General features: G+C 37.3%; 3 protein-coding genes across 4 annotated transcripts; 1 reads left to right on the plus strand and 2 right to left on the minus strand.

Annotated features, from left to right (window-relative positions):
- Positions 1-210: 210 nt before the first annotated feature.
- Positions 211-1,487, plus strand: LOC103963628 (heavy metal-associated isoprenylated plant protein 45). The gene is made up of 3 exons (XM_009376465.3): positions 211-345; positions 771-846; positions 957-1,487. The coding sequence occupies exons 1-3, from the start codon at positions 295-297 to the stop codon at positions 1,277-1,279; spliced, it is 450 nt and encodes a 149-aa protein (XP_009374740.1). The 5' UTR covers positions 211-294; the 3' UTR covers positions 1,280-1,487.
- A 2,287-nt stretch (positions 1,488-3,774) lies between these two features.
- LOC103963600 (G2/mitotic-specific cyclin S13-7) lies at positions 3,775-6,739 on the minus strand. Its single transcript, XM_009376433.3, has 9 exons — positions 6,518-6,739; positions 5,961-6,024; positions 5,792-5,846; positions 5,408-5,617; positions 5,195-5,323; positions 4,858-5,106; positions 4,604-4,765; positions 4,315-4,496; positions 3,775-4,213 (listed from the first exon to the last, which is right to left on the minus strand). The coding sequence occupies exons 1-9, from the start codon at positions 6,564-6,566 to the stop codon at positions 4,072-4,074; spliced, it is 1,242 nt and encodes a 413-aa protein (XP_009374708.2). The 5' UTR covers positions 6,567-6,739; the 3' UTR covers positions 3,775-4,071.
- Positions 6,740-7,462: 723 nt separating this feature from the next.
- LOC103963592 (G2/mitotic-specific cyclin S13-7-like) lies at positions 7,463-10,353 on the minus strand. 2 transcript variants are annotated; one of them, XM_048569465.1, is made up of 10 exons: positions 10,205-10,353; positions 9,516-9,579; positions 9,368-9,422; positions 9,039-9,269; positions 8,829-8,957; positions 8,496-8,744; positions 8,244-8,404; position 8,177; positions 7,952-8,133; positions 7,463-7,829 (listed from the first exon to the last, which is right to left on the minus strand). In XM_048569465.1, the coding sequence occupies exons 1-10, from the start codon at positions 10,245-10,247 to the stop codon at positions 7,688-7,690; spliced, it is 1,257 nt and encodes a 418-aa protein (XP_048425422.1). In that variant the 5' UTR covers positions 10,248-10,353; the 3' UTR covers positions 7,463-7,687. The 2 variants fall into 2 exon arrangements, 1 of the variants encoding a protein (XP_048425422.1); XR_007252691.1 differs by lacking the exon at position 8,177.
- Between the last annotated feature and the right edge of the window lie 4,491 nt (positions 10,354-14,844).

Below are 14,844 nucleotides of genomic sequence, written 5' to 3' on the forward strand. Positions count from 1 at the left end.
GAAGGAATCAGTCTGAGTATATATTCCAAATGACAACCGTCTACATATTGGCCATTCTGATATTCTCTTGCACTTTTCTTTTTTCGTTTCAAGAATTTTAGCTAGATATGTCAGGGCTTGTGAAAAAGATAAAGATACTGCAACCTATCAGATATCTTCTTGCCCATGTAGCAATAGGGTCAAGTTGAGTTGCGTTCAGTCTCGGTTGAGCCCAATTTAGAGAGAGAGAGAGGATCAATATATATTGCTAAAAAATGTTATACTAGAACCTAGTTTATTAACACCACCTGCGCTATGTTTGGTTGGCGAAATGGGAAGTCTAAACACTTATCTAAGGCCATGTCTGTAAGTACTGCCCAGCTCTTTTTTAGCCCCAACGCCGCCCGCCCCCACCACCCCCCCCCCCCCCCCCAAAATCCCACTCCACCCCAACCCCCAACACACACAGACACACAGACACAGAGAAGAAACTTCATAAAGAGCTAGTGATCCCGCTTTACTATTCATAGTGCGGGATACTCGATATTTTGTTAATATGTCATGCATATTATTGATATTGTGTTAATATAGGATATTGGATGTTAATTTTTTGATATGTTGTCAGTAAAGTCTCAATATGTTGTCGATACAGATCGATAAAGTGTGAAACTGTCAATAATGCTTCTCCATAAAAACTGGATCAGGATCCTTTACAAAGGGGCTAACTCATATTGTCTAAATATATACTTTGTTTATTTCATGATTTTTTGTTTCTTTAATTTGTCTAATAGATTGTGGAACTTTTGGTGCATATGGATTGCGAAGGATGCGAAAAAAGGATAAGAAAAGCAATTTCAAAAATGGAGGGCAAGATCTCTTTTCTAATTCATCATTTTTGTCTCACCAATCTCCTTAATTTGCATTTTCCCTATATTAATTACAATATTTGGATTATGCATATGATAATATGCATGCAGGTGTGGATAGCTTGGAAATAAACATGGATACACAAAAGGTGACGGTGACGGGGTATGTAGATCAAAGGAAGGTGTTAAAGGTTGTGAGAAGAACAGGGAGGAGGGCTGAATTTTGGCCCTTCCCATACGACAGCGAATACTATCCGTACGCATCTCAATACTTTGACGAGTCTACGTATTCGTCTTCCTACAACTACTACATGCATGGCTATAACGAAAGCGTGCACGGATACTTCCCCGACCAGTTATACTCAACCGTTGCTGATAATACTGTACATCTCTTTAGTGACGACAATGTTCATGCCTACTGCACTCTTATGTGATCAAACAATAAGAAGCCATATGTACAGTTTGTTGGAAACCAAAAGAAAACTCCCCAGACGATGAGCCTGGAGAGATCTTTTTTTTTTGTTTGAAAGCCACAAACGGGTGCTCCTGTGGTGGGAATGCAAGTATTAATCAGATGGACGACCTTTTCAAATTGTTTGGGAGCATTTAATTAACAATATAAAACTAAGAGCATTTAATTAACAATAAAAACTAACTCAATTGGATTGTTAAAACGATTCTTCCCTCTTCAAAGAGGAAAAACTTTGGGTTATGTTTGGCATACAGATTTCCAAGTCTCAAAAAATTGATGCCAAGTTAGTATCGTTCCAAAATGTTAGATAGGGAGGAGCGTAAATGTCTTTCATGAGCATAACAAATGTACGAAAGAGAGATTTACAAATGACTTATTCAAAGGATTTGCAAATCCTTCTCACAAGAATTTTGAATTTTTCTAGAATGGAAACGTTTAGAATTTTGGAAATTTAAATTATGGAGGAAAATACGTGTATCGGGGAAAATTAGCATGAGAAAATAATTAGTAAAAGTGAATGGACTCATCTTCCCCGCATCAGTTGACATTTTTGCTTAATTTTTTTATGCTAATTTTCAAATAAAAACTTGCCCCTGGCTGCAATTGCCTGACAGTATGAGCCTAGCTGATTGAGTCGGGATACTGTTCTGAATACGTCGGACGCTTGATAACTTTTCTTTTAAGAAAATACAAGAGATTTGGTTTACAACAAAAGGGAAACGTACCTTAGAAAACAGTAGGAATGTGTGCTTAATGTATGGGGTAGAACAAATCTTGAACAGAAGTACATGATCCAAAATATAAAAATGGATTTCGATTGAACTGGAACAAATAGAATCAGGAATCACTTTATATAGCATGCTGCAGAATCACCGATGCTCCATTCTAACTCAATCTATGTTTCTTCTTGCTTGTGCCTCGCTTATTGCAGGTCAGATGTTTTGGATGTTTACAATTTTTGAGTTCCACATATGCATTGTCCTCCGCCTGCTCGGTTGTAAGTATTACTCATTCAAGTGTTATCAGAAACACTATGGCTTTGTGTTCAATTGCTCTATTTGTTTTATGTTTCCTTTTCATTCTGATGGCATAGAAATGAGTCTGGTATGTCAGCTGATCTGTTATATTTGAGAAAACCTTCATGGCCGCCAATAAATTCGGTAAGGACTCAGTGCTGCTTGGATACTTCAAGCCATTTGTAAATTTGTTGATTACTATCGTTGGTACCTGTAGCAATCCTACAATCGTTGGTATTGTACAGAAATGTCTTAAAATTTTCACTTTTACACCGAACTAAGTATTAGGCTACTCCGATGTTTTCTAATGCAGATCTATGTGGTTGGATCATCAACTGACAATGGGATTTATATTTTGGATTTCTATCCCGATTCAAGCTCTCCTAGCCATGTGGACTACAAGTAAGAAACTCTACAATTAGCCATCAGGTCTAACTAGACGTAAGACCGAAATTATAAAGTTGGTTAGATAAGAACAGCAATGTGACCATCAGCCTCTGCAGCTGAGCGTTCTTATCAAATACATAATATGTACTGTTATGAACATTCAGCGGAACTAATAGCGCTTTTTACTTGACAAAGGATGGTTAGATAAGAGTAGAAATGTGACATTTACTTCAATTGCTTTTCCCCTTCTCCTATAATTGTCTTAATCTTGTAGAGACGTGCACAAAATCATTCTGGGGTAAAGAAACAAGGTAAGAAAAACAGGTTTCTTCCATTGTCAGAAAGAGTTACGGCATGCGCAGTTCATGCTCTCAACAGCACCATCATCGCTGGAACAAGGGTATGCATTCTCGAAAGCCTACTTTGTGATTCAGTAGTCCAAATCCTTTAGAATCCTATAACATGGTTTCCACTGCTACTCCAATTATAAACACGTACGTGAAGGAAAATGGTTGGCGATGTTGGAAGGTTTCTAAACATTTGACCCAACCTGCGCTTCCATTCATCTATTACTTTAGAGTGCTTCAGTTATGAATAATTTCACCATGAATCTCATATTCATACACCCTTGTACAATAGCACTGATGAGTTTTCGTTGTTAATCCATGAGGCCTGATACTTTATGGATCATTGGTTTCAGAATTCATCTTTGCTCGCAAAGTCACAAGTCATGTTAAAGTGACCAACTGATGCTTGGGTGACTTGTATATCTGTAGTTCTGTACCAGTGTAAGCAGAAATGTCCAGTGGTTAAGAAACAATTGGAAAACGCTTAACCCTGAGGCTCTTACGATTTGTACAGTTCATAAGACGTATGTGTTGGGAAGAACCTAGAACATGAGCATTGAAGTTCGGAGGAAGAGTAGAGGTATTTTCTTTTGTAGATTTGTCTACGGTTAGGTTCACTGGTGTACTTCAGTTATTTACGGGATCCTGAGGTTCGAGGAATGTTGTAGACAGTAGTTAACAATGCAATTCATGATAATCGATCACAGTTGGTACTCAAATCAATAATACTATTGTCATTAATATAATGCAATTTTGTACTGCAAGATCAAAATCGAAATTGCAGATTGAATTGCAAGAAAAAATTGCACCACGACTGATGTTTACAGCTAAATTTGAACACAAATTAAAATAGCTATATTGTTGTAGCAACAACAATGACAAATATGAAAACTGGCGATATACAGGACTAAAGATATACGCAAAGAGTCTTAAGTATTGTAGAACAATACACGGTTTTGAAAATCTTCATTTACAGAAAGTAAACAGGACTCAGAAGCAACACTTCATGAAGATGAGTGAAAACTTTTGGCTGGAACAAAAAGAGCAACAGCACCATACTCCGGTCTTGAGAATTTCCGGTAAACTGCTTGAAGTTTACTTTCTGCAGAATTCGAGTGAAGGCCAACCAAGAGTTTGGCACAGTCCCTGTTGCATGTCAAAGAACACACTCAAATTACTAAATATACACATCTGTTTATCTGTTTCGCCAATCACAGCTACACATACAGATTCCAAATATGGTTTACCTCAACTGTTCTTCAGAGTGGCCAGTGTGGTGCTTCAAAGTTTCAGTCCAGACAGGAATCTTATTCAGAGTATAACGTGCAGCATAGACAGCGGCAGCAGATATCATGGATGGGGAGTACAGAATGATAGTCGGATAATGCAGGATTCCGAGCTCAGCTAGAAAGAAAACCATGTTCTTCATCTGCATTAGATCAGTAAGAAAAGCAAATTAGTTTTTGTTAGTTCACCAAAAACAGAGTATTAAAGTATGATTCTGTTTTTCTGAAAAACCCACAGAAAATTAACTACCTCCACATCAGGCGAAACAGATGCTTTGATATATCGAGACAGGAAGACATAAGGGGTTGGAACTGTCAGATACCACTCCAGCTTCCCGAGAATTGCTTTCTCCATGCGAAGTATCTGATCGGCAGAGTATGCATAGTCTGACAAGCAAACAAAGTCATTGACCTGCATATCGGAAACCCCACTTTCAAATTTCAGATCAAACTATAATGTCCGAAATCAGATGAATTCTTACTAAAACAAGTGAAGAAACACACCTGTGGGGCCCAGATTTCTTCATATTTGGATGCTATGACCATGGAACTAATGCCAACTAGCTGAAGTTCTCTCCTAGAAATGATCTTCTTCGAAAGGTACCGATCAAGTATGTTCACAGTCAGGTAGAAGGTTTCAGGCATCAGTTCAAATTTCCGGTGAACATCTATCAACCAGTCTATGAGGATTGATCTCATCCTTGTATTTATATCTGGCTGCGAGTCCATGTAGTCATGAACTCGGCTATCATCCTGCATACGGAATTTTCATTTATAAGATACGAGTTAGGAAAAGGGAAAATTGAATTGGGGAGGGACGGAGAAAGGGAATGCAACATACTTCAGTGAGCTTGTAGAACTTGTACAAGTCATCAATGTATTCAACCACTGCTAATTCATCGCTGACATCGGCTGAATCTATTTCAACAATCTTTTCTTTCGGCTTGATGTTCACTCCAAGAGCCATAGCCTGCAGCAAACTAAAATTCAGTACTCCAAAACAGATAAGTTAGAAGCTCAACACACATTATGCCAAAAGAAAATGAAAAATCACCTTGCTTCGGGCTGTGAGGATCGAAGTCAGAGTCTTGACTTCCTTCCGCCCTTCTACAGATTTATCCTTTTCTTCTTCATCAGAACTTATAATCACCAAATCCTCTGGTGTTTGCTTTTCAATTTCCTTCCTGGGGACCACCTTCTGGGTAGAAATACGCTTTTGATTGAGAGCTACCTTATCTTCAAGAACCGGCAGCACCACAGGGTTCTACAAAATTTAAACAGTCCAATCAACCCCTAGCGCAAAAAGCTAAACTTTCTTAAGAATAAAGTAACTAAGGTAATAATCTGTGATTAATGTTAACAAACAAAATAAATAATGAATTAGCCAATATATTAAAGGATTCTTTCCTTTTTATCTTTTTCTTAAGAGTATTATTACCACATTTTTAACTCCTTTTTCTTGTGCCTTCGCTATCAGTTGCGCACGAAAGCTCCTGCAAGTCAAAAATTTGTTAGTTCATTACCATTGTCAAGAGAGAGAGAGAGAGAGAGAGAGAGAGAGGGAGAGGGAGAGGGAGGGAGGGAGGGAGGGAGGGAGGGAGAGAGACCTAGTGATGGGTCGATTGCCAATGTCCTGAAGAACTCGCCTGTTATTTCTGAGTCCATCACCACCTTCAAGAAACACATGAAAATCGGCGAAATCAGAAGTTAAAACACAAAAGCAAACCCCCAGAAGAAAAAGCCCTAACTAGCGTTGAAATTATTTAACCCACAAAGAATAACAGATCAACGGTAAACAACAAAAACAGATGAAACCCAACAATTCCCAGATTCCGAATTCCGAATTCCAAATTCATAAATATGATAAAGAAAAACAAAAGGGCAGATCAAAATAAACCCCAGAAAAAGATCACAATAAAAGAACCCAGAAATTTAAATGAGTTCTTCTCCAAAATCCAGAAGTTTAAATGAAGAATTCTACAAAACCCAGAAATTTAAACAAAGCATTCTACAACATAAAGAAAAAAAAAAAATCCTAAATCCCAACCCACAAATGATCAGGGGAAGAGAAACCCACATAAAATCACATCAAAAGGACCCAGAAATTCAAAGTATGAAAGGTTCAAATCGTCTATTCAAAATTCAGAAATGGGAAGGCGAATACCTTTGGGTGGAGGCGGAACAACCGCTGTTCCGGCTCTGGCTTCCTCCATTGATGGCTGAGATCTCCTTCTCGCCTTCTAGGGTCTCTCAAGTCAGCGATTCGTACAAGGAAATTCTCCTTCTTTCTCTCTCTCTCTCTACCTCTTCCTTCTCTCTCTTCTTTCTCTCTCTCTTCTTTCTTTGATTTGCTGCTCTGTGCTTTGCGTTTCTGGTTTCAGTTGTCTGAAAGCAACGCGAAGGGGTATACTATTTGAAGCTCGGCAGAACACGTTAGTTCCAACGGTCATATTCTTTTCATTTGAATTACTGACCGTTGGATTTTGCTTTTTATTTTTGGGCAAAACCGTTGGATCATTCCACGGCTACGATTAGTGGGTGTAATTTGGTAATTCAGTATGGCATTCGCCCTGGCCCACAAAAGGAACTTTGGGCAGTTTTATACCATATAAGTTTGCATCATTAAGGTTTTGAAGAGAGAATGAACACGAATGTCGTCTTGATAATTTTTGACATGTGTCTTCCAACTTAACTAAGACGTTAGCTGATAAACAACGGTAATTAGATATTATGTCATCCTGATAATTTTTGACACATGTCTTTTAACTTAACTAAGACGCTAGCTGATAAACAGCGGTAATTAGATATTATGTTATACGTATATAGAGGAAGAGTAAAGGTATTTTCTTCATAAGATTTCATAGATTGGAGGACTGTCGTAGACAGTAGTTGTGTTACGAATAAGGGAGGACTGTCGAAGACGGTGGTAACAGGCATTGTGTTCGATTGAGGGTTCTGTCGTGTACTTTCAGCTGTTTACGGGACCCTGACGCTCGAGGAAAGTTGTAGACAGTAGTGAACAGATGTTATTAATACTGCAATTTTGCATTGCATGATCTGAACTGAAAGTTTGCAGCTTGAATTGTAACTAAATTTGAACGCAGTAAAATGGCTATATAGTCTATATTGTTGCAACAACACAACTATGAAGAATCCGAAACCTGAGGAGAGGATATGCACACACGACTACACAAAATCGACACACTGAAAGAGACTAGTATTGTAGAACAATACACGGTTTGGATAATCTTCTTCTATCCGACTCAAAAGCACCTCAACTAGCATATGGGTTGTATTGTCTACAGAAAGTAAACTGGACTCAGAAGCAGACACTTCATGATGATGAATGAAAACTTTTGGCTGGAACAAAAAGAGCAACAGCACCATATTCCGGCATTGAGAATTTGCGGAAAACAGCTTGGAATTTACTTCCTGCAGCATTCGAGTGAAGGCCAACTAAGAGCTTGGCACAGTCCCTGTTGCAGGACAGAGAACGCAATCGAATTAGTAATATGCACCTGTTTCCAATCACAGCTAATAAACTTTAAATCCAATTTAGAAAGATAAATAGTCGGATGATTGACAGAAGAAAGACTACCTTAACTGTTCTGCGGAGTAGCCGGTGTGGTGCTTCAGAGTTTCAGTCCAGGCAGGAACCTTATCCAGAGTAAAACGAGCAGCATAGACAGCTGCAGCAGCAATCAGGGATGGGGAATACAGAATGATGGTCGGATAATGCAGGATTCCGAGCTCAGCGAGAAAGAAAACCATGTTCTGGATCTGCATTAAGATAGTAAGAAAAGCAAATTAGTATTTTTTTTACTCTTTCAAAAAAAAGGGAGTTTAAAAGTTGATTCTGTTTTTCTAAAAAACCATAGAAAATTAACTACCTCACATCAGGCGAAACAGAAGCTTTGATGTATCGAGACAGGAAGACATAAGGGGTGGGAACAGTCAGATACCACTCCAGCTTCCCCAGAATTGCTTTCTCCATGCGAAGTATCTGATTGGCAGTGTATGCATAGTCTGACAAGCAAACAAAGTCATTGACCTGCATATCAAAAACCCCATTTTCAAATTTCAGAATAAATTATAACGTTCGAAATCAGGTGAAACTTACTAAAACAAGTGAAGAAACCCACCTGTGGAGCCCAGATTTCCTCATATTTGGATGCTATGACCATAGAACTAATGCCAACTAGCTGAAGTTCCCTCCTAGAAACGATCTTCATCGAAAGGTACCGATCAAGTATGTTCACAGTCAGGTAGAAGGTTTCAGGCATCAGCTCGAATTTCTTGTGAACCTCTACCAACCAGTCTACGAGAATTGATCTCATCTTCGAGTTTATGTCTGGCTGTGACTCCATGTAATCATGAACTCGGCTATCATTCTGCATAGGAAATTTTCTTTTGTAAGATAAGAGATAGGAAAAGGGGAAACTGAATTGGGGAGGAAGGAAGGAAATAGAACACACTTCGGTGAGCTTGTAGAACTTGTACAAGTCATCAATGTATTCAACCACTGCTAATTCATCGTTGACATCAGCTGAATCGATTTCAACAATCTTTTCTTTCGGCTTGGTGTTCACTCCAACAGCCATAGCCTGCAGCAAACCAAAATTTCAGTACTCCAACAAAGCAAAGTTAAATTCAAGACATTATTCCAAAATAACATCGAAACTCACCTTGCTTCGAGCTGTGAGGATTGAAGTCAAAGTCTTGACTTCCTTCCTCACTTCTTCTGGCTTGCATCGATTAACAGGTTCCTTCTTTTCTTCTTCTTCATCAGAACTTATAACAACCACGGCCTCAGTTTTTGGCTTTTCAATTTCCTTCCTTGGGACTACCTTCTTGGCCGGAAACTGCTTTCGATTGAGAGCTACCTTATCATCAAGCAGCGGCAGCACCACAGGGTTCTACAAAATTTATAGAATCCAGTTCCATGGGAATAATGAACTCTAAGAGTCAAAAACCAAAATTCATAAGAACAAAAATAATGGTAAATTTTTATTACCGCATTGTTAACTCCTTTTTCTTGTGCCTTTGCTATCAGTTGTGCATGAAAACTCCTGCCAGTCAAGAATTCGTTAGTTAATTGGTTGTGTGTTTGTGGAAGAGAGAGAGAGAGAGAGAGAGAGAGAGAGAGAGAGAAAGAGAGAGACCTAGTGATGGGGCGATTGCCAATGTCCTGAAGAACTCGCCTGTTCCTTCTGAGTTCATCACCACCTTCGGGAAGAACAAACGCAAAACACATCAAAATCGAAGAAATCGGACATTAAAACATGAAGATTTCCGAGAAACAAAATCTGAGTCGCTACAACAATAAGAAAGAACACGAAATAAAACCCCAGAATAAAAATCCACAAAGAATCACAGAATTAAAGATCAATCAACAGTAAACCGAATATCCAGAAAACCAACATTCCCATTTCAAAAAATGAAAAAGAAAAGAAACGGGTAGATCAAAATAAATAAGAAAAATTGATAATCCCCAGACAAAATCGTATCAAAAGAACCCAGAAATTTAAATGGAGAATTCTACAAAACCCAGAAATTTAAATAAAGAGTTCTACAAAACCCAGATAAAATCACATCAAAAGAACTCAGAAATTAAATGAATAATTCAACAAAACCAGATTAAATGACATCAAATAACCATAAATTCAAATGAAGAATTCTATAAAATCCAGAAAAAATTACTAAAGCCTAGAAAAAAATCACATCAAAAGATCTCAGAAACTAAATGAACAATTCCACAAAACCCAGATAAAATAACATAAAAAAAAAAGAGATTTGAATTTAAAAGATTCATATTTTCCATTCAAAAATCAGCAGTGAGATCGACGAATACCTTTGGGTCGCTGTGGAACAACCGCTTCTCTGACTTCCTCCATTGATGACTGAGATCTCCTTCTCGCCCTCTAGGGTTTCCGGATTCAGTTACTTCCTTAATGGAAAGGCACCTTCTTTCTCTCTTTCTTTGTTTCGCTCTGCGTTTCTTGTCTCAGGACTCAGGAGCCTAAAAGCAAAGCAAACGGTACTATTTGAAGCTCTCGACCAACGTTAGGCCCAAACGGTCAAATTTTTATTTCAATTTTCAACCGTTGGATTTTGGTGTACGGCTGCGATTCATTTTCGAGATGGGTTTAAAATTGTGGCTTAAATGGTAATTCAGGTCATATTTGGCATTTGACAATGCACACATTCTAAGTTGGGCAGTTTTTACCATATAAGCCAAAATCTGAAATTTGTTTATTTTATGGGTTTTTAATGAATATAATTAAATATTGTTTTTCATTTAAAATGACACGAATTTCTTGTAATGATATTGATAATTGAGTATCTAAAAGTTAACTATAGTAAACATACACATAAATAAATAAATAATGTATTTTTATGACATGAACAAGTAATAATTAAAGTAGGAAACGAGAAAATGCAACTAAATTTAATTTTTTTCTCGTAATTTAGTTGAATTTATTGTAATATCCTGTCATTTACAAAAACAAAGCAGATAACTAGATTTAACGTTTTTTTTATTCAAATCAAATCTTAGGTTTTGTTGACTATGGGATTCTTTTTAAGAAAAACTAATGAAAAAGGCTTGAAAACTTTGAGTTTTAATGTAAGGACAAAATAAAGGGTAAGCTGAATAGTACTAGGATTGACTTTTTAGTGTAAAAATATGGTTTTTCGTTAAAGTGAACAGTATCGTAGGGCTTTTAGTTAAAACTCTCTTCTCTTTAAGGGCTTTATTTGTACACAACCAAGTTATACAATATATGTTCATAAGTAAAAACCATCTGATGTTTAGGTAATTCAATATAGTGACATAGAGCAAGTGACCCCTTACCACAGTGGTGAAAATGTTGAGCCTTTGCATGATAATGTAGATTTAAACCCCGTCGATGACTAATCTAACAAAATCTATCGTTGATAAAAAAATAAAAAATATATATAGTGACATCAAATATTGGGAGTAACAATTTTGGGCAACCAACTTTCCCATATTGGTAAAGATATGGATGGGCCTTGAGTTTTGGTTTGTATTAAGGTCATATTTTAAAATTTAGCTCATTTGTAACAAAACGTTGAAAGAGCCTAGTTTTAGTGGGGCTGATCAATCAAACCTAATTTATAGATACTTAAACCTGTGTGGGGGTAAGCGGATCAAGAAGTCGAAACTCAAAGCTAGTGTGTTAAGCAAGCTTGTTTGTCGTAAGGCTATCGGATTAGAGAATTTCCTCTGACAAATTTTTGACACATTTGCAAGTTTACTCAAAATTGGCTCGAACAATACATCTTCCTCTGCGACTAAGTTCAAAATTTCATTCATTGCAGTTTAGATTGAAGTAATTCATTTGCACTCATCTTTTCATTTGTTCAACTGAAGAAAACAAAGAGAAACGCTAAAACATAAAATAGACGGTTGAATCGTTGAAACAAGGGCAAAACCAAGAATTTTTCTATGGGTGGGCTAGCTAAAGTTATACTTGTTAAACAATGAATTCATTAAAAAACTTCTTTTGAAGACAAATCAATAATGAAAACGGTTCATGCTAGGATTTTACTCTTTAATCTGGGAAAAATAATCCAACAAAAAAAAAAAAAATTGAAAATCAGGGATTGTGTTCCGGAGAGAAATTATAGAGTACGGTATTACCGCGTCATTTGTGACAAAAGTTTCCACTTCAAATTGCTGCATTGATTTATGATCTTCTATTTTCCATAAATCTCACAAAGAATTGGATTTCCAAGTTAATATCTACTGGGATATTCTTTTTTTTTTTTTTTTTTTTTTTTTTTGGAAAGGAAACCATAGTAGATTGATGATTCAAAAAGTCATTACAAGAAGTAATTAAGGTGATAAGCATCCTCAACAAGTAAATCTATGGTTACACTTGGGGGAAGCAAGCCGTTCGCTACATTGACTAGAAGTAATGTTTAAAACAAAGTTAAGATTGTAGTGTTATTTGAAATTTTTTTCCTAACCGCCTTGGCTACAGTCCACCATAGCCCTCTACATAGTTCCGCCAGTGCATTAAAATATATTACAAGGAGGACCTCACAAAATTATGTGTATCAAAATCCTCACTGTAACGACCCATCCCAAATTTTACGGTTTTTACAATTTTAAAGCAGGAATTTACAAAAATGCCCTTCGAGGCTAAATAATTGACTTTTGTTGACTCTCATACCGTGAGACTTATAACCCATTATGTTAACGTATCCTTGCAGTACTCGCCGCTATGAACGTGTGGGAGCAAGCGGAATTGAATTTGAAGCTAGAATGAGGATTTTACGGAATTCGAAATGTAGGGGCATTTCGATAATTTTATGTTCCACGATATATTTTTCCGTTTCGTCTTTTCTTACTTTGTTTGGTGTGCCAGTGGAGCCCACCCCCTATTTTGATGTCTCCCATTACTCTCTTTCTTCCCTCCCTTTTTCTTTCTTTTTCTTCTTCTTCTTCCCGTGGACATCTCACAACTCTCTCACTCACAACTTTCCTTCTCTCTCTCTACCTTTACACTATCTCTTTCTCTCAACTCCTACTCATCTCTCTCTTTCTGTAAGTCCAGAGAGACCATGCTTCATTACACCACCTTGCCGTACTCCGGTGAGCCTCATGACCAAACCACCTCCACCTCACTCCCTTCACTACGTAATTGTACGACAAAATCAAAGGACAAAGTTTTGAGCCCACTATCTCCCCCTCATCTTTTTCTCTCCTCTGCTGGTTAAATCGAACCACACAAGCTCAATTCTTAGATCTCTATCTATGGAGCAGTTTTACCTTTGTGCAACCTTACCTTACACGAGATGGATTCCTTCAGTCTTCACGAAGTGGCAACTCCCCCTGAGCTCATTACTTTGTGGCACATAAATAGTGTTGTCTCCGGTCTTCACAAGATGGCAGCTTATCTTGAACTCTTCACCTTGTGGCACCGAGACCAACACACAAAATATGCATATAATGATATGACAATGATATGCAAATCTGGATTCGATGTCTAGTTAATTTCACTAGTCAAACACTTAAAAGATGAAACTGATGAGACTCCAAAAAACAGGCCAGTTCACTGATTTGAAACTTGGAAAAACTTGACCTAAAACAGAAATCAAAATCACAAAAATAATGCTACCGTAATATGCAATGATGTGGGGATTTAGTGCATAAGTGTGGTTTTATGGCTAGGGTTTTCAAGTAAGAATACAAGAGGTAGCACAAAGCTAAAATCAACTCTTTTCTAAAAATGCAAAACTCCTAGCCAAAACAAATGAGCATATAAACGAATTTAAGCAAGCAATTTCAAAGATAGATTTAGAAATATTCGATGAAGAACATTACCCATAAAATCTGCTTGATGCTCCTAGGAGAGCTAAGAGATGGAGATGAAAATAAAGCTCTCAAAAACTTTTCCAATCTCAAACCCCAAAAACCAAATGAACCCTAACATGATCTTATAAAAAGGCTTGAGATTTTAGACAAGAAGGGATCAGAAAAGCCATGTGTCATGTCCACAAACAATCAAGAAAGATCTAGGGATAAAAATCACTCAAGGAAAAGGTGTCAGTTGACCTATGTGGGTTGTCTTAATGTGTGTGCCCAGCAAACTAGAAACCAGCAAGAAATTTTAACTAGACGGAACCATTAGACAGAATGAACTGGAAATAATGACGAGAAATGCATATGAATGACCAAACCTTTGATGTAAGAAGTTAAGCTCTTGAAAGAATATTTCTAGCAGCAAGATTGCAAAAGTGACATTGAACCCTAAATCTAGTCTAGAGCATGTGTGGAACAATTTACAAGATTTGACAAGGAAAGCCAAACACTAATTCTAGACTTCACACCACGGCTAGTGTCGGTGTGTTATGTAGATATATTTCTTCTCTAGCGTAACCCAGAGTCGTATAACTTCACCTTCGGGTGATGGTTATGCCTTCGGGCGACTATGATACCCCTATTTGAGTACTTTAGTGATTTTATCGTACGAACATTTTCATAGCATGTACAGTTTTGAGAAAAACCTATTATATAGTACTATATGTGTTTTCAAAACAGGAGGTTAGTATATTCAGAAAGAAAACGGTTTTCTTATTGTTATTATTATAAACTTTGGTCTACTCACACTTTTGTTTTGCACCCCCTTCATGATTAGAATCGAGGTGTACAATCTCGGCATTGAGGCATTCCCATATCGGTATCTTCGAATCCTGTCGTTGTAGGATCCTTTTCTTTGTAATCGTACCCTTCTATAATATTCTTTTTGCAGTATTTCTGATTAGTTGTATGCTTTAAACATGTTTCCTCATTTGCATATTTCTTTATATTCATATGTTTTATTTGAGTTCGCTTTCTGTCATTAATTGTATGCATATTAAATGGCTTCGTTACTTTTGGGTGTCGGCCATCATGTGCCTATCCTGGTATTTAGAAATAGTGGGATAGGGGTGTGTCACTAACACATATATATTCACGGGCAG

The sequence above is a fragment of a genome, unplaced genomic scaffold (genome assembly GCF_019419815.1).
Source record: "Pyrus x bretschneideri cultivar Hongxiangsu unplaced genomic scaffold, Pyrus_bretschneideri_v1 Contig5, whole genome shotgun sequence".
In the NCBI taxonomy this organism is placed as follows: Eukaryota; Viridiplantae; Streptophyta; class Magnoliopsida; order Rosales; family Rosaceae; genus Pyrus; species Pyrus x bretschneideri.